This window comes from Phoxinus phoxinus (assembly GCF_949152265.1).
Source record: "Phoxinus phoxinus genome assembly, chromosome: 6".
NCBI lineage: Eukaryota > Metazoa > Chordata > Actinopteri > Cypriniformes > Leuciscidae > Phoxinus > Phoxinus phoxinus.
The window spans coordinates 42,663,943-42,689,973 of NC_136881.1; the positions used below are offsets into that span (position 1 = coordinate 42,663,943).

The window sequence follows — 26,031 nt, forward strand, 5'->3', positions numbered from 1 at the left end:
ATAAAACCAAATTTTGGACTCCCACTGTTGCTATGCAAGAACAAGAGTCTCAGCACATTGCGGACTGAGGCTGGTGCACCTCTCCTCAATTAATCTTCCAGCAACACTGAAGCTCCTCTCTGGCGGTAACTGGCACCACCCCACCTGACATCTCCTGCCAGAAGTTGAGAAGGGACTGGCCGGTCATCTTTGTAGGCCCGTTCCTATATCTCAACACCATCTCGTGTCTTGGACCCTATAGCTAATGCTCTAACATTCTGTTTTTATTTGTCCGTATCAGCAGGAGGCAGAGACTGAGATCAGAGTCTCCAGAACCCAGCGGTGTGTCTCTGAAGAGTAACAGATCCTTGATGCAACCCATTGAATTCAGTGATGGACCAGTGACATCTGACCCTCTGTTAGTATAAACATTAACTTGCTAATTTACTGTTGTGCATCTCAGAAAAATAATATAATTTAAAATAATTTAAGAAACTCAATGAAATAACACGAGGGACACATACACTACACAAGGGTGCAACTTGAAATGGGACACAAAGTCATATCCAGTAACTGTTAAATTGATGATATTTCTGATGCTCATTGTAATCACTGCAATTACTGCTCTTTTATTTTTTCAGCAGGTGGGATATACATGAGCTGCTCAGATCTATGCCGTCCTCTACATCCCACTATCAGACTCTCATCATCCAGAAAAAAACTGAAGCAGTCCAGCAGACACACACACTGGAGACTGGAGACCGGCAGAGAGTCAAAGACCAGCACAAAACCAGCATGAAGAACAAGTATGAGAGATTATTTGAAGGAAACAAACTCCAAGATAATCAAATCCTCCTGAACACGATCTACACACAGCTCTACATCATAGAGGGAGAGAGAGAAGGAGTGAATGAGGAACATGAGGTTTTACAGATGGAGAAAACAGCCAGAACACAACATTCACAAGACACTCCAATCGATTGCAATGACATATTTAAATCCTCACCTGAACCAGGATGTGTGGAGAAAGAGCAAATCAAGACTGTTCTTACTAAAGGTATCGCTGGAATTGGAAAAACCGTTTCTGTGCAGAAGTTCATTCTGGACTGGGCCGAGGGAAAAGCCAATCAGGATGTAGATTTCATGTTTGTGCTTCCATTTCGAGAGATGAACTTGATCCGAGATCATCAGTACAGTCTTCACAGACTTCTGCAGGACTTTCATCCTGAACTTCAAGATCTGGACACAAAGATTTACGAGCAGTGTAAAGTTGTGTTCATCTTTGATGGTCTGGATGAAAGCAGAATCACACTGATGTTTTCAGACTTTCAGAAAGTTTCTGATGTGACTGAAACTTCATCAGTGGGTGTGTTGTTGTCAAACCTCATGAAAGCAGAGCTACTTCCCTCTGCTCTCATCTGGATTACCTCCAGACCAGCAGCAGCCAATCAGATCCCATCCAAATACATCAACCGTCAGACAGAAATTCATGGATTCAATGACTCTCAGAAGGAGGAATATTTCAGGAAGAGAATCAGTGATGAGCATCAAGCCAGCAGAATCATCTCACACATCAGAAGAGCAAGAAGCCTCCACATCATGTGCCACATACCCGTCTTCTGCTGGATCTCATCCACTGTGATTCAAAAGCTCCTGGAAGAAGATCTGAGTGTAGAAATCCCTCAATCTCTGACTGAAATGTACATCCACTTCCTGCTGATTCAGATCAACATGAGGAATCAGAAGTATGAAGAGAGAGATCCAGAGAAACTCCTGAAGTCCAACAGAGAAGTGGTTGTGAAACTTGCTGAAGTGGCTTTCAAACAGCTGATGAAGGGCAATGTGATGTTCTATGAGGAGGACCTGAGAGAGAGCGGCATAGACATCACTGATGCCTCAGTGTATTCTGGCATTTGCAATGAGATCTTTAAGGAGGAATCATTGATTCATCAGAGGAAAGTCTACAGCTTCGTTCATCTGAGCGTCAAGGAGTTTCTCGCTGCTTTCTATTTTTTTTACCTTTATGTAATGAAAAATGTCGACACATCCAAGTTTTTGGATGTAGTTCATTGTCTGCATAGGGAAACAGTAGATAAAGCCCTTAAGAGTAAGAATGGACACCTGGATCTGTTCCTGCGGTTCCTGCTGGGCGTCTCACTGGAGTCCAATCAGAGACTCTTACAGGATCTACTGACACACACAGAGAACAGCTCAGAGAGCATCAGGAGAACCACACAGTACATAAAAGAGAAGATCAAAGATGAAAATGAACTCTCCACTGAAAGATCCATTAATCTGTTCCTCTGTCTGCTGGAAGTGAAAGACCAGACTCTGTCCAGAGAGATTCAGGAGTTTGTGAAATCAGACAAACACTCAAAAGAGAAACTCTCTCCTGCTCACTGCTCAACAATCGCCTACATGCTTCAGATGTCAGAGGAGGTGCTGGATGAGCTGGACCTCAATAAATACAACACATCTGATGAGGGTAGAAGAAGACTGATACCAGCTGTGATCAACTGCACAAAAGCTATGTGAGTTGAGGCACAATGATATCTAGTTACCAAATCAAAACTAGAACTAGTATGGTGTTTTAGTTCAGTGCTTTGGTGAGACCATGTGGTAAAAACATTTCAAGTAATTAATTATGTCCCGCAGGCTTGCTGGATGTCTCATTCAGGATTGTGAAACTGTGTTACTGGCTCTACAATCATCAAACTGTGTCCTTAGAGAGCTGGATCTGAGTAATAGTGACTTGCAGAATTCAGGTGTGAAGCTGTTCTCTGATGGACTGAAGAGTTCAACCTGTCAGCTGGAGATACTGGGGTATTATTGGAAGACTTACTGAGTGATCTAAGTCTGTTTTTTATTAGACGTTATATCCTGGAGATTTCCTGTGTAGATGATCAATCTGTTGATGTGTGTCTGTAGGTGATCAGTCTGTTAATGTGTTTCTGTAGGTGATATGTCTGTTGATGTGTGTCTGTAGATGATCTGACTGTGTGTGTCTGTAGGCTGTCTGGCTGTATGGTGACAGAGGAAGGCTGTGGTTATGTGGCTTCAGCTCTGAGTTCAAACCCCTCACACCTGAGAGAACTGGATCTGAGCTACAATCATCCAGGAGATTTAGGAGTCAAGCTACTCAATGACAAACTGAAGGATCCAAACTGCTCACTGGAGACACTGAAGTAAGCGGGGCAGTAAGAGATATATTTGATTTTACACTTGATTGAGAATACTTTTAATAGCGATAATACTTTTAACAGCAAAACACGCCCGCACGTTTGCCGATCCCAGAGGGTTAAACTCTACATTAACTATTAATATTAGTTTCTATGCAGATTTACTCCATTACAAAATCACCCCAGTCATTCTAGAATGATTCCTTCTTTCCAAATAGAGCTCAAGTCATCTGGTGAAATTAGTTTCATATAGCAGAAAAATAAAATATCGCAATGTCATTTTTTCCCAATATTGGGCAGCCCTAACTTACAGGCATCCTTAGTTGTCTCCATCACTACTGATGGTGCCCCCTTAGTCGGAGGGAAATCTTTAAATTGTTTTCTGGCTCTACTCCTTGAGATTGTTCACTTTCTTGAGGACATTGGTGAGGGAGAGAGATTTCCAGTCTTGAGAGATAAGGAGTGGAAAACAAATCTAGCTTTTCTTGCATACAAGTGCTTCAGTGCACGACTTAAAGTTGCATTGCAACTTCATTGTGCTTTTACTCATTTCAAGCCAAATTTCACCAAATTGGTCAGCTCCAACAGACAACATCAGGTGTCTAATAAATGGCGAGTAGCTCTCTGATAATAATGATAAATGTATATGATATAAAGAAGTCGCACTGCCAGTAATTTCAACACACTAAACAAAAACTAATTTATTATGTTTGCTGAGCAGAGTTACAAAAATTAAAAACCATATGTTGCAACAAAAAAATATTCTGTGTGTGCAACATCTAGGTATAATAATAAGATTATCTGCTATTACCTTAACATTAAGTCTGGTTGGTTTGCATTGGTGACATAAATGATATGTTGCCTGCGAGATCTGCACTTAGTGCGGCCCAGTGGGAAAAAAGGCTGAGAACTACTGCTTTAGAGTGTCAGTTTGTGTGTGTCATGACTCATACTGTATGTGTGTCTGACGAGGGTCGTCTAATGGATCTTTTTTGAAGAAATTGCTTCATTTATTTTTTTATTTTATTTTGCTTTATAAAGACAATACAACAAACCAACCCGTTTTTGTTTTTTTTAAATCCTACTAGTATTTGAGACAGATACTAAGGAGGGTTGAATTAATCATAATTTGCAGTAAAACTTTTAACCTGTATAGTGCACTATGAGCCATTTACCATGTAGGAAATAGTAAAGGTGTTGATAAGTAAACCTGTTTAAAAGCTGAGGTGAAGAATGATGTCATTAACTTTTTGAGCCATACTGGTGGTAGAGACAGACTACATTTTGTATGCATATATCTTCTAAATGTGAAATGTGTATTTTTTTAGGGGAACAATAGCTTAAAGATAGCCTTAATGCTAACATTTATTCTAAAGCCGAAATGAAAAAAAAAACATAAGTGTTAATGATTTAATTTCCAATTTTAATCAAATTTCCTCACCTATGTTGCCACTATCTATTTTACACAATTAACATTTTCTTAAACCATTTCAATTGGACATTACATTTCAGTCTATTAAATTTGTGTTTGTCTATGTTTTTTTTTTTTTTTTTTTTCAGTTTAGATCATGGAGGACATTTCAGGATCACACCTGGACTGAGAAAATGCAAGTCAACACACACACACGCACGTTGTGTTTCCATGGTTTATGGGGACTTTCCATATTGTTTTTTATACTGTACAAACAGTATATTTTGTCCTCTTACACTGCACCTATCCCTAAACCTACCCATCACAGAAAACGTTCTGAATTTTTACATTTTCAAAAAACATCACTTGATGTTTTATAAGCTGTTTTCCTCATGGGGACCAAAAAATGTCCCCACACGAACAAGGATTTTGGATATTGCCATCCTTGTGGGAACATTTTGTCCCCATAATGTTGGGTTTACCCCCCCCCCCCCCCCACCCCCCCACCCCCCACACACACACACACACACACACACACACAATCAATCAAACAAACACCTGTGAATACATTTACAGTGTCATACTGTAGATAATCTCTCTTGTTGTCTTCAGATGTCTGTGATCTCACACTGGATCCAAACACAGCAGACACTCAACTCATCCTGTCTGAGGACAACAGAAAAGTGAAACACACCGAAAAGCAGCAGTCGTATCCTGATCATCAAGAGAGATTTGAGCACCAGGAGCAGGTTCTGTGTGGAGAGAGTCTGACTGGACGCTGTTACTGGGAGACTGAATGGACTGGCACAGGTCATGTAGCGGTGGCGTATAAAGGAATCAACAGGAAAGAAGGGAGTGATTGTAGGTTTGGACTCAATAAAAAGTCCTGGAGTCTCTTCTGTAGTGATGAGGTTTACTCTTTTTGGCACAATAATAAATGCACTGATGTAACTGGCCCTTCAGCCCGCTCTAATAGAGTAGGTGTCTATCTGGATGTGTCGGCCGGCACTCTGTCCTTCTACAGCGTCTCTGACACACACACACTCACACACTTACACACATTCAACACAACATTCACTGAACCCCTCTATGCTGGATTTGTAGTTTATCCAGATTCTTCTGTGTTTCTGTGTTAGGAGCCAAATGGAAGCCTGTTTCCAACTCTGAGCAAAAAAAAATATATATATATGGAAAAAAGAAAATTTAAACTTTATTACTTGAAATTGTAACTTTCTTTCTCACATGCTTGACCTTATAGATGGTCTGAAATTTAACCTCGCACACGAGCAGATCCGTTTCCTCTCTAGAGACGCGTTCGGTCTTTCCACTTGCAAATTCCATCATGTAAATAGGGAATCCGCCACGAAGCGAGCGCAACTGGCTTTTAAAGGGAATGGGAGATAAGACTCTGATTGGTGTATTGCACGTTACGCCAAAAACACACCCATTACTCATTAAGAGAACAGAGACAAAACACACCCGGGCCATTACTCATTAAAAAATAGGGACAAAACACACCGATTACTCATTAAAGGGGTCATATAATGGTACATGCACTTTTACAAGTTGATTGCACTGAAGTGTGTGTTGGCAGTGCCTGTACACAACCATCACATAATGATAAAAATCCATCCAGTTTTTTTTTATCTACTTATGTTTTTGGTTTTTTTTTGCATCTAAGCGATTGTGGTGTTCTGTTCTTGGGTGTAATTGTCATGATCCTGGTTCTTTTCTCTTTTTCTCTCTCTACTTCCCTCTGCTGGTTTCTTCCTTTCCCTATTTCTCTCACTCTCTTCCGCTCATTCACACACACCCATTATCCCTCACTCATTCCCATCAGCTGTTCCTCGTTCTCCCATCATCCTCACACCTGCTCTCTATCCCCTGTCATTAGTCTCTCTATTTAGCCCTCTATTCTTTGTCGGATTATTGTTGTATGTCGCTTATCATTGTATTCTATCTACTGAGAATTTGTCAAGCTCAATCTAGTCCAGTCCTGTCCTGCCCTGCCCTGACAATAATAACGAACACATCAGTCATTTTGATGTTCCTAAATCGAACCGCTGAAGACGCAGTGGCTAAGTTTCGTTTTCGAAGGGAATATTCCCCACGATCAATGTCAATGCTTTCATGTTTGAGCGAATCATTTCTCACCAGACTGCTTTATAAACGCGGGTCAGTATAAAGCTGATTTTGCTAAGAAGCTGCTCCTGAAATAAGAATCGGTACCAACTATTCGTGTTCCTGCTGCACCTCCAGAAGAAGTGAGTGTAAAGTTTAATTCATCACTGACAAGCCTACATTTACTGAAAAAAAGTTTTTCATGACCATTAGCTGTGACATCAATCTGTCAATGATCTAACGTATACATCAGTAAACACATAGCGTTCGTATCTCACTACTTTACCCTGCCAGTACATACAAAGATAGATCAAAGTGACATTACGTTAACCAAGCATTCAGAAACGTCCTGTTCGAGCCTTAATTGTCAAATTTTTTTGGGGTCGTCATCTTGTTCTGGGTCCGACTCCGGTTCACATTCATGCGGTTGCACAGATGTGTCCTCAGAGACTCCCGCTGCCAATCTTTCTCCAAAATATACCCTCAACTGTTGTCAAGGCAACACTCCATGTGTGTTGTTTCAAACTTCCACAGAACAGAGGGGCGGGGTGAGCACAGCTCATTATCATTTAAAGACACATGCACTTAAATGGTAGAGCTGTTTTTGACCAGGTAAAATGAGTGTTTTCTTACAATACTAATGAGAATTTTTAATTTAAAGTATATTACAAACTTTTCATTTAGACCCTAAAGAATCATATTAACTTGTACAAAAATGGCATTATATGACCCCTTTAAGAGAATAGAGACAAACACACACCCATTACCCATTAAGTTAATAGGGACAACCGTTTTAGACCATGCGTCGCGCGCGCTGACCGATCGTAAAACTAGCGAAAGTGGATTCGGACTTGGACTAAGTGAACTTGCGCCCTGCGCTTTTGACCATGCGCTCAGATCGTTAAAATGACAGATTGTAAAATACATTTGCTTTGTGAGACACCAAGTCACAATTACTGTATAAGAAATAGTTGCGATTATGAGATTTAAAGTCAGAATTGCAAGATTTAAGAATTGATTACATTCTTTATTACATTCAGATAACATGCTCTGTTTGATACTCGTTTCTACGGTCTTTAGCATCCTATAACGTTTATTCGATCTCAAACAGATTCATTAAAATAAGTTATTACTCTATCATGTGCATTACATCATTAACCAACGTGGTTGAACGACCAATATGCGTCAGTGCGGTTTCAGGAAAAAGTTGTGAGTAGTTATTTCAGCAATGATGCGTAGTACTATACTTAAGCAGAGTTACGTCACTGTACGGGAGACACACCCCTGAGCGGGGCGAGTGGGCCAGAGGGGTTACAGGAGCACAACTTTAGCTTAAAGTGCACTTCTGCATTACTCTGCTCAATACGAGAAGTGTTCTTGTGCATCCGCATCTTTCGTGGACCATTAACTCACATCCTCTTTTCCAGTTCTGCTTTAGGCTAATCGTATAACTTAAACTGTATGAGAGATAAAACTGATAATAACGTGAGATATATTTTAAGAGAATGTAAATTTTTTCTATTCTTTTCTAGAAAATGCCAGATTTTGTTTCACTTTCAACTGCATACAACTTCCTTTGCTCCGCTTTGATGGCGCAAAATCCTAAAGATCAACTGCCAACAGATTTGTCACATTTTCTGTTACTGGGATATTATGAATGAATTACTGGACTATTACAAATATTTTGTGAAGAATTGAATTCTTCAAAATGGCTATTACTGACCGATGTTTTTTTTTTTACACTCTTAAACCAGTGTTAATTAATATGAGGTAATGGAGTTGTTTTTATCTTATTAAGAAAGTGGGAAATAACCTTTCATATCTTTATTATCTTTTTGCCATCCTGATTTTTGTCACCTCTTCTCTGAAGGTTTCTGGTATCAGGTGTGGTCTGTTGACTGTTGCTGTGTGTGGGTCAGTGGAGATTCGTCAGGGTCAAAGGTCATGGGCTTTAGAAACACTCTGGGCTCTTCATTTGGAGATTTAATTCAGTGTAACTTTATAAAAGCTACTGTAGATGTCGTCACTGTTGAATCCACAGGCTCAGTTGCACACTGCTGGATTGTCATAAACTGTTACTGGAACGTCAATGTGTTTTCTCCCTGATCAATAGATAAAATAACCTCTGAATCATTGACATGATCATAATGAAATAAATGTCTGTAACAATGAAATTATGTATTCAAGACTGTTTTGCTGTAAAGCCATTTTTGGCGCACTTTTTGTTTTAACTGTCTTTATGAAATAATTTTAATTCTTAGTGATTTATATACTTTGATTTAGTTGTTTTGCTACTTTGACATTTAATGTTGTAATTTTTATATTTTTCTTCTGTATTACTTTTTTTTTTTTTTACATTGTTACCTAAAAGCGTGCTTGATTTGCTTAAATCTATTTCAAATCTTGAGATTTTATTCTACTCAGGATAAATGACAAATATGAATTATTCTGACTGAATTAATATTGAATCATTATGTTGCAGCAGAGAAAGTAACTTTTAAGCATCAGATTAGGAGAAAATTACTGATCTGAAAATGAATAACAGCAATATGGTGTAACACGATAACTGGTCTTCTTTAATAAATCTTTGCACATGAGTGAATCACATTCACTGTCTGTCACGTTTACACATTAGTTTCTCAGCCATCACAGAAAATGCATTAAAGTGAATGTAATCTCTCTATATTTGTGACAATATCTTGCAATTAATCATGCTTGAGTCACACAGACTTCAACATTGGAACAAACTTTTTATTTGAACCTTTCTTTACTGTAGTATTCACCAAGCATGTATCAAGGATTAAACTTTTTTTTTTTTTTCGTTTTTTCTTTCAGTTTGTTATGAGCAAAAACACACAATTGTGGAATAATGATTAAATGATAACTGCGTCCGTCTGAAACTAGTATTGCGCCGGGTGTTTGATAGTGCCATTGATGGATTTATGCTTTTAATATGTTTTAGCCTAAATATTTGTATATTGTATACAGAGTTACAATACATTGTGTCTCAGTGTTGGAGATATGATTTTTTTTTAAATACTAATTAAGCATGTAGAAAACATATGAAGGGGTTCTTTGGTTTGCTTTATCCCCAGGGCCTTGTGTTCTTAATTCAAGACTTAATATAATAATTATTAAAAGTAATAATAATAATATATATTTTTTTTTATATAGTTTCTGTAAACTGGTGGATAACGGAAGATCAAGAAGGTAAAGAAGGTCTAGAAGGTCAACAAGGCAAGTCAAGAAGGTGATGAAGAATGTACACACACACACACACACACACACGCGCGCGCGCGCGCAAACAAACTGCCTGGATTTTTTTTTTTTTTTTTTTTTTTTGACTGAGAATGAAATGCAAAACAATGTAGATGCATATTTAAATATTTTCAATTATTTAGGGCTGTGAGTTAAGTGAATCAAACTGACGCTCTCCATGCTCCGTGTGATTGGCTGTTCGCTGCACGTGACACATTTTCAGGCGCACACGTTCTCGAGTTAATCACAAACACTGGATAATAAAACATGAATTGACAAATAACGTTTACCGAGCTCGCTGAACCTGGTCGAAACCATGTTGGATTTGTCTGATTTTGGCAACTTTAAACCTGCTCTGAATCTCGGAGTGTGTTTAACTAGCTTCAAGCAACACGATGTGACAACTGTAAACTTCCAATCTGAAGTGAGCGTATCTTTGGGAACTCTCGAGGGAACGGAGCAAACTGTCTCATAGTGTGTTCGTTTGGATCACAGCTGACCTGGCGAAGAAAGCAATGAAAAACAATAGGCTATAATTTTTTTTCTTAGACCCTTTTGTGGCGACCACTGTCTTTCAATGAAGCAATCCGTTTGGGAATTCCCCCTAGAAAATAAAATAAATGAAAGTGAAAGCAGGGAAATAAGCGACTCCATTCCGAGGCACTAAACCGTCAATTTTGAGTATTTACAAACCCGCTCATTCTGGGGTAAGTTCAGTGCATTTTTCTCCCTCATGCAAATATGTAGGCTATAGTCATAATTAGCTCTGCTGTTTGAGTTTATGCTTTTCTTTAGGCTACATGGGATTTCAAATCATTTCGACAGAGTTGACTAAAATGACAGAAACGGTCGAGTAATAAATAAATTACTTTTGATACGTAGGCTACTCAAGTTATTATTTAGATTTTTTTATATTGACCTTATTAAAGTTATAGACCGAAAGACGCCAGCTTATAATTATCTAACGTTTCGAATATTTCTAGATCATGTGACCTCAACAAAAATAAAAAAAAGTTAGCCTACTGTGAGTTTGAAGATCGCTATTTCTCTACCAGGACATTTTAATACATAAAGTCATAATTGTAGCCTACGTCCATTGTGAACACAATGAACCAGTATACTGTCAATGTTGCCTTTATTGTAAAAACGCCAGAAAATGAGACGCACAATGTTGTCATGAGTGGTTTTACAGAAAAAAGAAGAAGAAAAAAGAAGCTTCTGTTGAGGTAAACTGGCACAGTACAAAGTCAGTGCTGAATACTGTACTTATAGGCTACTGTATCATATAGACACAGACACTATTAAACTACCAGTGCTTGTAGATTGTTTTAAATCAACATGTATTATCACATCTACAGCATTTAAAACCGTTCAAGCTCCTGTATTCACACACTGTTGTGGAAAACCATTAAAAGCTAAATAGACAATAATAAATTGATGACTGTACCTGAGTATATTGCACTTAAATTTAGCTCTAATACTGCTAAGAAAATTAGTTTTTTTAGAATCCAGATTAGGATTATTTGGCTTGTAACACAAGTTCAAAACTTTTAATAAAAGAAGCTTAACCATGTTTTTAAATTTCTATATAGAACTTAATGGCACTATAAATGTTGGCTATCTTTAAATGTTAATGTTAATTTTCCACAGGTTCAGTTTAATTTAGTTTAATTGTATTAATGTTTTTAATCCCTCTATACCTTGTTTTATAATACCTCATAGCCTCTTTTAAGGTTATACATAAAAAAAGAGTGTAAGTTGAATACATTATTGATAAATCAATATTGTAAATGAATAAATACATTAAAAAAACACAGAGAATTGTAACATATTGTAATGAAGGCCGCCTTCACCGTGTACGTTGGTGTGACTGTGACTGAGTGTCAGTTCCTCTTTAGATGATGTGGTTTTGTCATGTGATGTGTCTTCCAGAATTACACAATTGAGTTCAGTGTCACATGTCTTCTGTAAGTAAAAGCAAATGTGTGTATAAGTGGTTATTAAAGGGGTACTATTATGTCATTTTACAAAGTCTTGATTTTGTTTTTGGGGTGTACTATGTTTTGATGCTTGATTGTTGATTGATTTCAATGAAGCCTCTAATTCCCAAAAATGATATGTGCTGTGATTGGTTAGCTGGCCCAGGGTGTTGTGATTGGCAGCGCTTAGCGTGTGTTTGAGGAATGTCAAGCCCCTTCATATCCGCAAGCTCTACTCAGATGTATATAATATATTATATTATATTTGATATGATGATATTTTTACAATACCTATTTTCTAGTCGAAATGTTTTTATCACACTTGCCACTGTGTATCGGCTTAGATTTGGCTGTACTCGCAGTCCAGCCTCCCTCAGCGTCAGGCCGTGGTTGACAACGTTGTCAACCAGTGTTGCGCGGATCTCATTTGTCAGATTCTGTCCTTTTTGAGCACCTTCTTGTCTTCCTCTTCCTCTTCCTCTGTGGATTCCTCATCTGTTGATTCCTCTTCCTCACCTTCCTCTTCCTCACCTTCCTCCTCCTCTTTGTCCTCCTCCTTCGTTCTCCTGACTCTTTCCATTGTGCTTGAAGACAGATGAACTCTCCTGCTGCTTTTTATAGTGCTTATACACATGATTGGTGTGTCTACAATTAAGCAGACAAGTGTTTGCACACCTGATGACTGTGTTGAACCAATTGGTTGGACGGTGCGTTAATTTGACAGTCAGTGCTTTGATATTTGCAAGGAAGTGACTTCATGATAGATTTTTGTGTGTAATGTATGTTAAGTGTGTTTAGTGTTTTGCAAATCACTGTGTGTAGAGTTTTGCAACAAGTGTGAGGTTGACAATGTGCTTATAGTTGTGCAAATATGGGCTGATGTTTTGCTTATTGAGTGTAAGGTTTTGCTAATAGTGTACTACTTTTAATTTTAGTGTGTAAGCAGTCCAAAAAAACTGTAATAAAATATTTCCTTTTAGAGTGGACTTTTAGCTTTGTAACCTTGCAGATCTTTTTTATGCTCAAACAGCAACATTTAACGCTAAAGTTTAAAAAGTGAAAAAGCATAATACAACCCCTTTAAGAACTGTGGTGGCGGTTTTATGATATTCATTGATCTTTAGTAAAATATAGATGATTCAAAGAATGTCACATGTGTGACTCTCACTTGTAGTGAGAGAAGATTCTTTTTATGTACCTGGGAAGGCAGAAGGGAGAGACACTCCAGAGAACAGACGAACGAGGACCTCTGACCTAGATGTCAGAAGGCCATTTGGTGAAGGAGGGCTTAGTCTATGGAAAACTACTGGTAGGAAGTCTCTGCGGAGAAGGCCTTGGAACTTATAGATAAAAGCTGGTTCAGTCTGTCTGGGGGTGTGTCACTCTTCTGCACAGGGTAACAGCTGTGTATTAGACTGCTCCTTCTTGCAAGAATAAATACTTTAATTTATAATTTGACTCTGAGTCTCCCTTACGCAGTGATGTTTGTTTGATGAATTTTTGCCACAACAATTTGGTGTCAGAATAGTGGGATTCCTTGGACGATGCCTCCTGGACCTGAGATCGGACGGTGTTTGGCCACCTGGACTGAGTAAGTTCCAGCTCTACCTCGTAAACTTGAGAGAGAGAGGCCGGCCGATGTCAGAGCCCGGGAGGATCGGACACTGGAATCAAAGAACTCAGGTGGCTCCGAACAACATATCTCTGGGTAAGGTATAATTAAATTAAGTTTAATTGGGGAAAAAAAAAAGTGAAACTGAACCATGTTGGCTGGGAACTGTTTTCTGTGGTAATGATCTGAAATTAATTGAGGTCTGTGACAGAACAAGATATTTCAAGCAGATAAATAATCTGGAATTAATTGAGAACTGTGGCAGACCAAGACATTTCATACAGATAGGTACCTGGAAATTAATTGTTCCACCACGGAGCAAGTTATTTTTGGGTGCTGAGACTAATTGGGGGAGCCAAGAAAATCGTAACAGATTTTTTGGTAAACCATAATTAGGAGAGCACTAATAGTGACACTAATAGTGCAAACCCAACCGACTTGGGTTAAAAGAAAAGGTCGGGTTTGTTTCAGAGACGTCTGACAAATAAAGAGAACGCGCGCAAAGAGAAATCCACAGAGAACAGAGAGCAGCAATATGGGGAAGTCTCAAAAGCAAGCTTGCGAAATTTGGTACACCGGTGTTTTGTCAAATGAGATCAAATTAAGGGCAGAAATGTATGATATTGAGCGCCACAAGATGGTGCGGGAATCAGTTGAACAGGGCAGAGAGAAACAAAGGTTGTTGTGTCTGCGTTCAACGTGTGTAAAAGTGTGAAAAGACAATGAGTTGTTGGCTTGAAGAAGATAAAAGATAAAAGAGTCGATGTAGAATGTATTGCCATATAGTAAGATTGAATATAACTGATAAAAGGGTTTTTATTTTTCATCCATTAGATGGATGCATGACATTAGATGTCAGAAGATTTTTTTTGTAACAAAGGTTGATCCTCTTTGTGAAGGATTGAGATTTGAGTAATATGATATTTTGGTTTCTGTAAAAACAGTAAGTAGGATAAGTGGGACAGAGACAGTAATGATAATACTTGTTGAATCTGCAGACTAACCATTTTGAGAAGAAAACAACTGTAGAAAATGTATGTTATGAAAATAACATTTCTGATAAAAGTTATGGAACTATTTATGAACGGCGGTTAAGTCAGATTAAGAAATGGTATGAAAAGTGAGGTTCAGATTAAAAATAATAATGATAAGGTATTGAGTATGATTAACAGGGATTAACATGATTTAAGATAATGAATGTTTCATTAAGCAAAATGGGGAACAATTCTATATTTTAGTGGTAAAATAAAGAGTGAAATTATGTTTATTTTTGGTTTGACAACCATTATCTTTTGAACCTAAAGACTCCAGCTATGCTGAGAGTACAGCAACAGCGCGTGCTTATTCAGCCCGGCTTCCGGATGTTAAATGTGTACTTGCTATTGTAATCAGTGTTGATGATAATAGCGAATTAGAGAAATGTAAAGACAGATTTTGAAATTCAATAATGTAAAATGTCAGATATTTTGTTGATATTAAGTCATTGAGAAAAAAGACATTGTCTGTTTTATAAAGGAAATTATGGGTCGGGGATAATTTTCCCTGGACAAGTGTTAAAGTTAAACAGAAACTTTGTGAAGCCTGCTTAGAAAACAAATTATGGATTTCCGTGCAGTTTATGAAAATTAATGTTCTGCCAATAATAATGATGAAGATTATGATTTGGCTAGTGTGATCCGCCACTGGTGGACTGTAAGAGGAACAGAGAACTGCTTATCAGCTCTGTTTACAAACTGATTGGAACACACTGCTTCAAGGGTGTCAGTAAGTTGGAGCTGCTAGAAAGCTCAAGGTGATCGAACTATAGGCAAGGGGACAGAGAGTGTTTTAATTGTGGTCAGCTGCGTTTAGCAGTAACTGAAAATGATCACTCAGAAAGGTGTAAAAGAAAGTTGATGGAATGTGAAAGTGACGTATTAATGTGGGTTTGAAAGTAGAACAGGATTTGAATGACGATATTAAAGTTTTCGTCTGAGAAAGAACCAAGAATGTGAATGCAGGGCTAAGGGAAGTGAAAAGAATGTGCAAGTAGATTGAAAGAGAAAAGAAAGTTGATAGATGGAAGTCGTAAGTAGATTGAAAGAGAAAAGAAAGTTGAAAGATTTAAGTCGTAAGGAAATCCTTTTAAAAGGAAAATAACTAAAGTACCAGTAAATGTAAAATTACAGATAGGGAAAATATTAAAAATATTTTTTGCAGATTGTAATTGAGAATCTGACAACTAAAATTGAGATGTTATAATGAAACGTTATTGAGAACTAGAATATCTATTTGTATTTAAGATCAAATAAGTAGAAGTAGCACTGGGTTGCTAAATGTAAAAACAATTTTGTAGAAATGGATCTGATTAAACAAACAGCTTGGAAATTGACCATGAAGGAAGAAGCTGATGTTTTGGTTCCAAAAGATAAGCTTGGGACTTGACTGAAACTGTATGACAGTCTCAATATGAGTGGAATTTGTAATGTCTAAATTCCCTGTATGAGTAAAAGACAACTTTAAAATTATTTTTATTTCGAAAACGTATGTAATTGCTGGCAAAGATGTCTTAAACTGGGCTAGAATTAAAAGATAAAGTAGCTAAAGTAGAGAATGTTTAGTATGACAAAAAGTGTACCAAGTCCTGAAGGCCTCAGAGTCTCTGTCTCATTCAATGTCAGAAGGCTGTTACCTTAGCCTGTCATGACGATAAGCTATTTACAGGTGAAAATTATAGACACAGATGTTAAAAGAAATCATGTTAAGGGAAATCATTGCCATTCAGAGGGCAATTTGTACTTAAATATTTTAGATTTGTAAAACGGAATGACTTTAAAGAAGTCTTTGAAATAATAATGTAGACCTGAATGACAGAAGTGACATTTTTGTACTTTGTTATTTTAGGACCAGTAACGTATTTGTCTGATCTTAGCCTTCACCATGACACAGGACCTATCACCATGACTATAGATGTACACTGAACAGACGATGTGAATTTTGTTCACTGAGATTTTGTTGATTCGGACATGTGATTAAATACTGTTGTTGTTAACCTGTCTCCCTTAACAATATTAGGCAGTCCAGATGGAGGTGAGGTGACTCTTGAATGTGTCTTTCCTAAGCTCCAGAAAAACAGCTGAGTTCTGTTGAAGAAACTGATTGTGTGATGCGAGCGGGTCACCAGTGGGTACGTGGCTACTCAAAGACGGGATGATTTTCCTGGCCAGGAGACATTCTAACGCAGGGGGTCCCGGACACTGCATCTCCGGATGGAGGTGTTATATGTGAGAAGGTATGAGAGTTGAGCGCTGATTACCAGAGGCCACTGGGGTCAGCAGAGCATTGTGGGGTCAGCAGAGCATTGTTTGACCGAGAAAATGTGAGTTCCTCTATACCACTCACCAGAGAAAACCCTCGCAATTCACTGTATGGCTTGTTTTCAACTGTGACAAGTCTGATGGAAATTATAGATAAAGAGCTGATGGGAAATGTGCTTTCAGGAGCCAGCTGAGACCATCTGATTGTCATTATTTGTTGGGGAGACAGAAACATAACTTATTAATTTATATCAGGAACATGATGTTGTTGCCTTATGGGCAAGGAAAATTATAGAAGTGTAGATTTTGAACTAATATGTCTATAAGATGGTTTTAACTCCTGAAGGTCATTAGACATGGTGGTGGGTAAAGATTAAGACAGTTTTTGTAGAGTTTGGATAATAAAGGAATTGAGAATTTATACAAGTATTCAAACTAAAGATAATCTTAGGAATGCTCATAGCATAATGTATTTTAGATTATTGTAATGGTTCTAATTTGAGTTAAACATTTGCATATTAACATTTGTGAACTATTAAGAGTTCTAGACTATGATTAACTAAGTTTCAGTCTTAGGAGGCTGTGTGAAAAGATTATTTGTGTATAGTATGAGAGACGGCTGAGTGGAGGAAGGGATTTGGTACTCTGTTTGTCTTTCTGTTATCAGGCCTGGTAAGGCAAGCTTAAACAAAATAATGATAATGAACCAAAACAACCCAGTTGACTTTTCTAAAGAAAAAATGAATAATGAACAGATAGAACATTTGAAACGGTTTGAAAGGCCATGTAAAATTATATAAAAGCTACAGGGAAATGTGAAGTTTAAATCTTATTTAAACCTTAAATATTATACTTTTAGAGTTAATATAAAAAAAGAACATTGGAAATGAGCAGTTAACATATGTGTATCTAGCATGAGTGTGTGAGATGGGGACAGCACTTTGTCTTGTGTTAGTTTAGGGCAGCTATTCCGCCTGAATAGTGAGTATATTGTGTATTTAACCTCTGGAGAGTGTTTTCATTACAGATGTGTTAAGGCAAGTGACAAATTGTAAAGAAGGCAAATGCTGAGTGAATCTGATGAGAAGATGATAGAGAACATGGGACGAGCTTTAAGATCACGCTCCGTCTGGTAGTAATTACTTTTGTCATTTATGATGTGGATTTGAATTACTTTTGGATAAGTTTAGGTATTTATATAAATTGGAATTGTGGAGTTGTAGATCATGGGTTGAAATAAAAGAAGATGTTATAGATTTGACAGCAACAACAAAGATGTGACACATTGGCTAAGTCAATATGAAATTATCCAAAGAGCAATTTATTATTATCGTAAACAAGAGGAGAATGTTTTTGTTTTTTTTGACTGACATTGACCAAGTCTGTACAGCACGACCTGACCTGATAAACTATTGATGACTTTAAAATGGTTGAAGAGGACTGAGTTGCGAGACAAAACAACAGACCTGAAAAAGCAGGATAAGCTGTGAGATGGGCCGTTGCCCTTCAAATACTTCGATAAGGAAATGAAATTGTGGCTTTAAGTGAAGAATGTAATATTTTTGTTTTAGAGGCAGAGAAAGATGTCTGGAACAAGTTTGTCTGAGGGACAACGTTTGGGTTGGTGTTGATGGCAGACTTTATCGAAGACACTATGTTAAATGTTATGTTAAATTGATGATCGAGTTGTGTCGACCATCAAAAGGGGGATGCTTTAGGTTTTATATTCTTTATGGAATAAATGTTGGGAGAACACTATAGGGTAATTGGGTAAAAGCCCTGAAAGAAGCCTTTCTTCTGCCTAACAAAATTGCTGTCTGTATTGTTTCAACAGGAAACGCCAGGACATCGAAGGGGCAGCACGTACTTTACTATCTGACAATAACCTCAAAATTTGTTTTTCTTTACAGAGAGCATGCAGGATTGGGAGACAGGGCAAAATGTGCCCAATGAAATAATGGCAGAAAGCTACACCTTGTACAGCATAACTTTAAAATTTTCCTTTTGCAGAATGTCAGGAGGATTGCATCAAGCTGAACTGATTCTGTTTTCCAAATGTATGAATATTGACTGGTTAACGTAAGCAAAGTATTTTTTCAGGGGAAAAGGACTCTGACTTTAATAAGCAAGAAATGTCTAATGATAATATGTTTCAGTTTGTAAACAGATGGTGAAAATTCCACAGGTCCATGGGGCGAACGAGATGATCAACACGCCTGGAGGCACCGACTAATGGTTTAAGAATGTGGTTTTGTGATGATTTTGAGGATTTTATCTGATTATATTGAAATAGAGCTTAGTATTGATATTGGTATATGACAAATGATTTGATTGGTTACTGATTCATTAGAAAATATTTAAGGCAAATGTTTTGAGGAAGAGAAGATCCATTAATTAATGTAAATTTATAGGGATTATTGTTGAAGCTTATTAAGTAGAACCACTGCCTGATTGAATTAAAAGTAAAAGAACAACATATGGTTATGGGATGGGGAAAATGTTGAATGTGTAGGAGTTATGATTGTATGTGTTATTCTGATAATTTTGTTATTTATGGGTGAATATGGGAAAACTGGAATGTCTATCTGAATGATGATGGGGATGAACAAAATTATGCAGATGATTCAAGTAGAGATTACAGTTAAATGTGTTGATGTTTTCTTTTCTTTCTGAGAACGATGGATATGTTTTGAAACTGAGGGATTTTATGATTTGAATTTTATATGTTTGTTTTCCTACTGTGCTATAATCTTTTTCCTTACTAGTGTGACTGCGGTAGTGAGCCCGGCATTAGTAAACCTATTTACGTGCTTGCTAAAATATTTTGGGGACTTTCCCCACAAAAACAGCCTTATGCTTCTTCATCCTAAACTTTTTTTATTCACAGGTTCAAGGAGAGTGATTTTTATGATGTGTGATGTAATGACTTGAACTTGCATTTATTATTATTGTTGTTATTATTATTATGTTTGATTAATAATGATAAAAAGTGAGGAGTGTGGTGGCGGTTTTATGATATTCATTGATCTTTAGTAAAATATAGATGATTCAAAGAATGTCACATGTGTGACTCTCACTTGTAGTGAGAGAAGATTCTTTTTATGTACCTGGGAAGGCAGAAGGGAGAGACACTCCAGAGAACAGACGAACGAGGACCTCTGACCTAGATGTCAGAAGGCCATTTGGTGAAGGAGGGCTTAGTCTATGGAAAACTACTGGTAGGAAGGCTCTGCGGAGAAGGCCTTGGAACTTATAGATAAAAGCTGGTTCAGTCTGTCTGGGGGTGTGTCACTCTTCTGCACAGGGTAACAGCTGTGTATTAGACTGCTCCTTCTTGCAAGAATAAATACTTTAATTTTATAATTTGACTCTGAGTCTCCCTTACGCAGTGATGTTTGTTTGATGAATTTTTGCCACAACAGAACCCTGGTCCCCAACATAAAGAAACATTTCAGCATAAAAGGGTTCTTAAGGAGAATATGACTATAGACTTTTTTTTAAATTTTATATTAAAATTAACTGCATTTTTTACTTTATTATATTATGGGGAAGGTAAGTCGATTGCAATGCAATTTAAATTAAGAGTAAGACTACTTACTACAGCGTCATTGTATTACAAAAAAACTTTTGTACTCTATATCTCCACATAAAAGATCTGACATCAATCTCTCAACTCTTTTGAGAAGTGAGAATGGGAGAACCAGTTCTCTAAAATGAGTCTCCATGTCAAGAGAGAAGATGAGGACACTTCCTCTAAAATGAGTTCCCCATCTCCTGGATCAAGCTGTGTGTCTGTGAAGAGCAAATGTAGAGATGCAGTGACCTCTGACCCCAGGTAAGACACTACCCATTTTAACATTTAGCAGACGCTTTTATTCAAAGCAACATTCCAGAAACCTGCAAACAATCTGCCAAAGGGTAATATAACTTATTTTACAGAATTAAGTTTACCTCACGTCTTAAAGCTGCCGTCGGCAACATTTTTTTGATCAAATTCAGTGAAATTGACACTATAATCCGACAGAACAACATAAATAAGGTGGTTTTAGAAAAAACCCGAGCTTCTAACTCCAACCGGAGCGTGTTATTTTGTTTTGCAAAAATCCACCGTCCCGGATCATCGGGTCTAATCAGCGCAGGGGGGTGTGAGATCTGACTGTCAATCACAGGTCGTGCACAAATCACAGATCCCCCTCCCTCGCGCAGACGCGGACGTTACAATATCACATGCACACAACACGCCTGAAGATTGTACGAAGCGTGATGGCAGAGAGAAAATCTAATAACAAGCTTCCAATTCCTCGGTTATTACTATATGGATAGATTAGCCAGGGCAGCCGACCTCCGAGTCTATGGTGTTGATCGATGCTGAAGACGGACGCGTTCACAGAAAATCAGGTACACACGCACTGACGATGGGCGGGTGCTCGTTGGTAGTGGGGGAGGGGCATGAGAGTTGTAAACATTCAAAATTTTGTCTAAGTCCACTCAATCTGCCAGACTTGCCGACGGCAGCTTTAAATAAGTTATGTTACTCAGAGACTGACATATTTGACTTGTCAAAAAATTTACATTCAGATGTCACAAAATCATTAACTTGAAAATCAAGTTTTTTTTTCTTTTTTCGCCCCCCCTGAATCTGTTGTCCTGTTACTACCCCTTAGCAGGTGTGTGTGTGTGTGTGTGTGTGTGTGTGTGTGTGTGTGTGTGTGTGTATATTAGTGCTTGGCAATGATTAATCACATCCAAAATAAAAGTTTGTGTTTCCATATTGAATGTGTGTGTACTGTGTATAATTATTTTGTATATAAAAATACACACATATGCATGTATTTTATTTATTTTTATATTTACACGTATATACTGTATATATATTTATACATAATTTATACTGCATATAAATGTAATATTGTATATATAAATAACACAGTTTTCTTAAATATATACATGCATGTGTGTGTATTTATATATACAAAATAATTATATACAGTACACACACACATATTATGTAAACACAAACTTTTATTTTGGATGCGATTAATCACGATTAATCATTGCCCAGTATATATAATAATCTTACACTTTTTCTTACTTTCATCTGTTTTCTGGCCTATATTTTTTTTTTGAAACTTTGTATTACATCATTTCCATTTCTCATGTTACTGCCCCCTTAAAGCCCCGATATACTTACAAAGTTATTTTCACATTCTCTGCTCAGGATTTAACATTTTAAATAGGTGAACAAAGGTATACTGTTTTGGTGTTTAGATGAGTATTTACATATGATGCATGTTATGCTCTCAGTAACACAAAAAACACACAACAAAAATTACAGTTGTGATCAAAAGGGCAGAACAGGAAAGCACAGGGATGGGAATATGTTTGCACCAGCTCTGAAATTCAGTGTATCCATCTTTTTCTGCTGGAGTTTTCGGGCCTTCATAATGAATGACTTTGTGTTCCTCTCTTTGGATAAAAGTGTCAGAAATGATCAAATGTAAATCTAAGGTTCATTCAATACAGTATTGCTAGTGCTGTGAAATGGACATCAACTGTGAGTAAAATGTCATTGAGCACTTTTAGCAAGGCAGACTCTGTGATATGATGGGCAGTAAAGCCAGATAGAAAGGGTTCTAATAAATTGGCTGCATTTAAAAACGAGTTCAATTGAGGAAAAAAAAACGTTTTCCAAAAGTTTTGATAAAAATTATAGCTTAGAGACAGGCCGATAATTATTAAAGCAACCCTCATCCAGAACTTGTTTCTTAAGCACAACCGCATGCTTAAAACTATTTGGGACTACCCCAGTGTTCAAAGATGAATGAATCAACACTTGGACACTGGGGCCAATTATAGGAAAAGCTGCTTTTATAATCTCTGATGGAATAAAATCAAGAGGGGTGGTAGTTATATTCATCTTGTTAACCAGCTCACAGAGTTCCATTAAAGAGACATGCTGAAAATGAAGAAGGAAAAACGGACTAGCCAGCAAATTTAAAGACAGATTTGGAAGCTGTAAAGTGAAGGATGAACGAATAGCTGTCAATTTATCAGCAAAAAACGTAACAAAAATTCTCACAAAGTTCTGCCGAAATTTCCCCATGAAATTGGAAACTTGGATTAACTACTGAATTTATTGTAGAAATTAAAGTCCTAGGTTTATGACAGTATCTAGCAATTAATTCAGAAAAAAATATTTTGATCTTGCTGATTTTGCAGCACTCTGAAACTTAATCAGACACAAAATCTCAAATGGCACAGTTAAGCGATCACGCTTCCATCTCCTCTCTGCTTTACGACAAGCCTGTCTATATATTATCAAAACATATAATTAATTTATAATGATAAAATCACATTACAATGATTGATAAAAACAGAGTGCAACGCCGCTATGTTGATGAATGGAATTGCATTCGTCTGAATAGTCTTCGCAAAGATGTTTCTAGAAACAAACTATTACACCTGTTCAAGATGTGGTCAAATGAACAACGGAAAAACTGAGAGAACACATTCTTATATAATCTTATACACATTCTGGATGTTGATTAATCATAATGATGCTTGAGCTGCTATTTTTTTTTTATTGTTTCAGACCCCTTCCTCTTTTAAACTGCAGTGCAAGCAACTATGTGCAAGTGCAACTTTATCTCATTACAAAATGACCTAAAGCATCGGGAAACATTACATCAGGCACTAATTCTACACATCATTTACTACACAGGGCACAGCAGAAAGGCATCGCACTCCAAAAAAACTCTTGTAATGTTTTTGCAGGCATGCATGTTCAAATTAACGTTTTAAATAATGTACCTGCCGCACACACAACATTCCTCGCGGTACTGAAGCTTTAGTATTGCGATACTACCATAGTACCGGTATACTGTGCAACCCTAACAGCTAATGCTCTAACATTATGTTTACTTTGTCAGCATCAGCAGGAGGAAGAGACAGAGATCAGAGTCTCCAGAACCCAGCGGTGTGTCTCTGAAGAGTAACAGATCCATCAGGCAACCCATTGAATTCAGTGATAGACCAGTGACCTCTGACCCTCCGTTAGTATAAACATTAACTGGCTAATTTACTGTTGTGCATCTCAGAAAAATAAGATAATTTAAAATCATTTAAGAAAATCAATGAAATAACACCAAATGTAATCCAAAAATGTATTATGCAACATATGCACTGCACAAGGGTGCAACTCGAAAAAGGGACACATATCCAGTAACTGATATATTGATGATATTTCTGATGGTCATTGTAACCACTGCAATTGTCCTTTTTGCTGCTCTTTTTTTGAGCAGGAGGAAGATGCATGAGCTGATCAGATCTGTGCCATCCTCTTCATCCCACTATCAGACTCTTATCAGTCAGAAAAAAACTGAAGCAGTCCTGCAGACACACACACTGGAGACTGGAGACCTGCAGAGAGTCAAAGACTACCACAAAACCAGCATGAAGAACAAGTATGAGAGATTATTTGAGGGAAATAAACTCCAAGAGAATCAAACCCTCCTGAACAGAATCTACACACAGCTCTATGTTATAGAGGGAGAAAGGGAAGGAGTGAATGAAGAACATGAGGTTTTACAGATGGAGAAAACAGCCAGAACACAACACTCACAAGACACTCCAATCTTCTGCAATGACATATTTAAAGCCTCTCCTGAACCAGGATGTGAAGAGAAAGAGCAAATCAAGACTGTCCTTACTAAAGGCATCGCTGGAATCGGGAAAACCGTCTCTGTGCAGAAGTTCATTCTGGACTGGGCCGAGGGAAAAGCCAATCAGGATGTAGATTTCATGTTTGTGCTTCCATTTCGAGAGCTAAACTTGATCCGAGATCATCAGTACAGTCTTCACAGACTTCTGCAGGACTTTCATCCTGAACTTCAAGATCTGGACTCAAAGATTTATGAGGAGTGTAAAGTTGTGTTCATCTTTGATGGTCTGGATGAAAGCAGATTGACACTGATGTTTCCAGATGCTCAGAAAGTTTCTGATGCGACTGAGACTTCATCAGTGGGTGTGCTGATGTTAAACCTCATGAAAGGAGAGTTGCTTCCTTCTGCTCTCATCTGGATCACCTCCAGACCAGCAGCAGCCAATCAGATCCCCTCCAAATACATTGACCGTCTGACAGAGATTCAGGGATTTAATGAGCCTCAGAAGGAGGAATATTTCAGGAAGAGAATCAGTGACGAGCATCAAGCCAGCAGAATCATCTCACACATCAGAAGAGCAAGAAGCCTCCACATCATGTGCCACATACCCATCTTCTGCTGGATTTCATCCACTGTGCTTCAGAAGCTCCTGGAAGAAGATCTGAGTGCAGAAATCCCTCAAACTCTGACTGAGATGTACATCCACTTCCTGCTGATTCAGATCAACACGAGGAATCAGAAGTATGAAGAGAGAGATCCAGAGAAACTCCTGCAGTCCAACAGAGAAGTGATTGTGAAACTTGCTGAAGTGGCTTTCAAACAGCTGATGAAGGGCAATGTGATGTTCTATGAGGAGGACCTGAGAGAGAGCGGCATAGACATCACTGACGCCTCAGTGTATTCTGGGATTTGCACTGAGATCTTCAAGGAGGAATCAGTGATTCATCAGAGGAAAGTCTACAGCTTCATTCATATGAGCATTCAGGAGTTTCTTGCTGCTTTCTATGTGTTTTACTTTCACATAATCAACACCGTTGACGCGTGTTTAGATTCACTGCATAATTTACAGAAAAGAGCAGTAGACAAAGCCCTTGAGAGTGAGAATGGACAGCTGGATCTGTTCCTGCGGTTCCTGCTGGGCGTCTCACTGGAGTCCAATAAGAGAGTCTTACAAGATCTACTGACACACACAGAGAACAGCTCAGAGAGCATCAGGAGAACCACACAGTACATTAAAGAGAAGATCAAAGATGGACATGGACTCTCTGCAGAAAGATCCATTAATCTGTTCCTCTGTCTGCTGGAAGTGAAAGATCAGACTCTGTCCAGAGAGATTCAGGAGTTTGTGAAATCAGGCAAACACTCAGAGAAGAAACTCTCTCCTGCTCACTGCTCAACAATCGCCTATATGCTTCAGATGTCGGAGGAGGTGCTGGATGAGCTGGACCTCAGGAAATACAACACATCAGATGAGGGGAGAAGAAGAATGATACCTGCTGTGATCAACTGCACTAAAGCTCTGTGAGTGTTTTTTT

At 37.9% G+C, this 26,031-nt stretch overlaps 1 protein-coding gene across 4 annotated transcripts in view; it reads left to right on the forward strand.

Moving 5' to 3' along the window:
- Window positions 1–26,031, forward strand: part of LOC307001022 (protein NLRC3-like) — a 35,688-nt gene that overhangs the window by 4,113 nt on the left and 5,544 nt on the right. For 2 of the 4 annotated variants that reach the window (XM_079617114.1, XM_079617115.1), the window contains exons 1-3: window positions 20,466–20,670; window positions 23,765–23,887; window positions 24,137–26,017. In XM_079617114.1, the coding sequence (XP_079473240.1) occupies window positions 20,549–20,670; window positions 23,765–23,887; window positions 24,137–26,017 (2,126 nt within the window). In that variant the 5' untranslated portion in view covers window positions 20,466–20,548. Of the gene's footprint in view, window positions 1–280; window positions 398–620; window positions 2,511–2,634; window positions 2,803–2,990; window positions 3,165–4,718; window positions 4,766–5,181; window positions 9,297–20,465; window positions 20,671–23,764; window positions 23,888–24,136; window positions 26,018–26,031 lie in introns of those variants that run through there. The other 2 variants (XM_079617113.1, XM_079617116.1) reach the window with 2 other exon arrangements.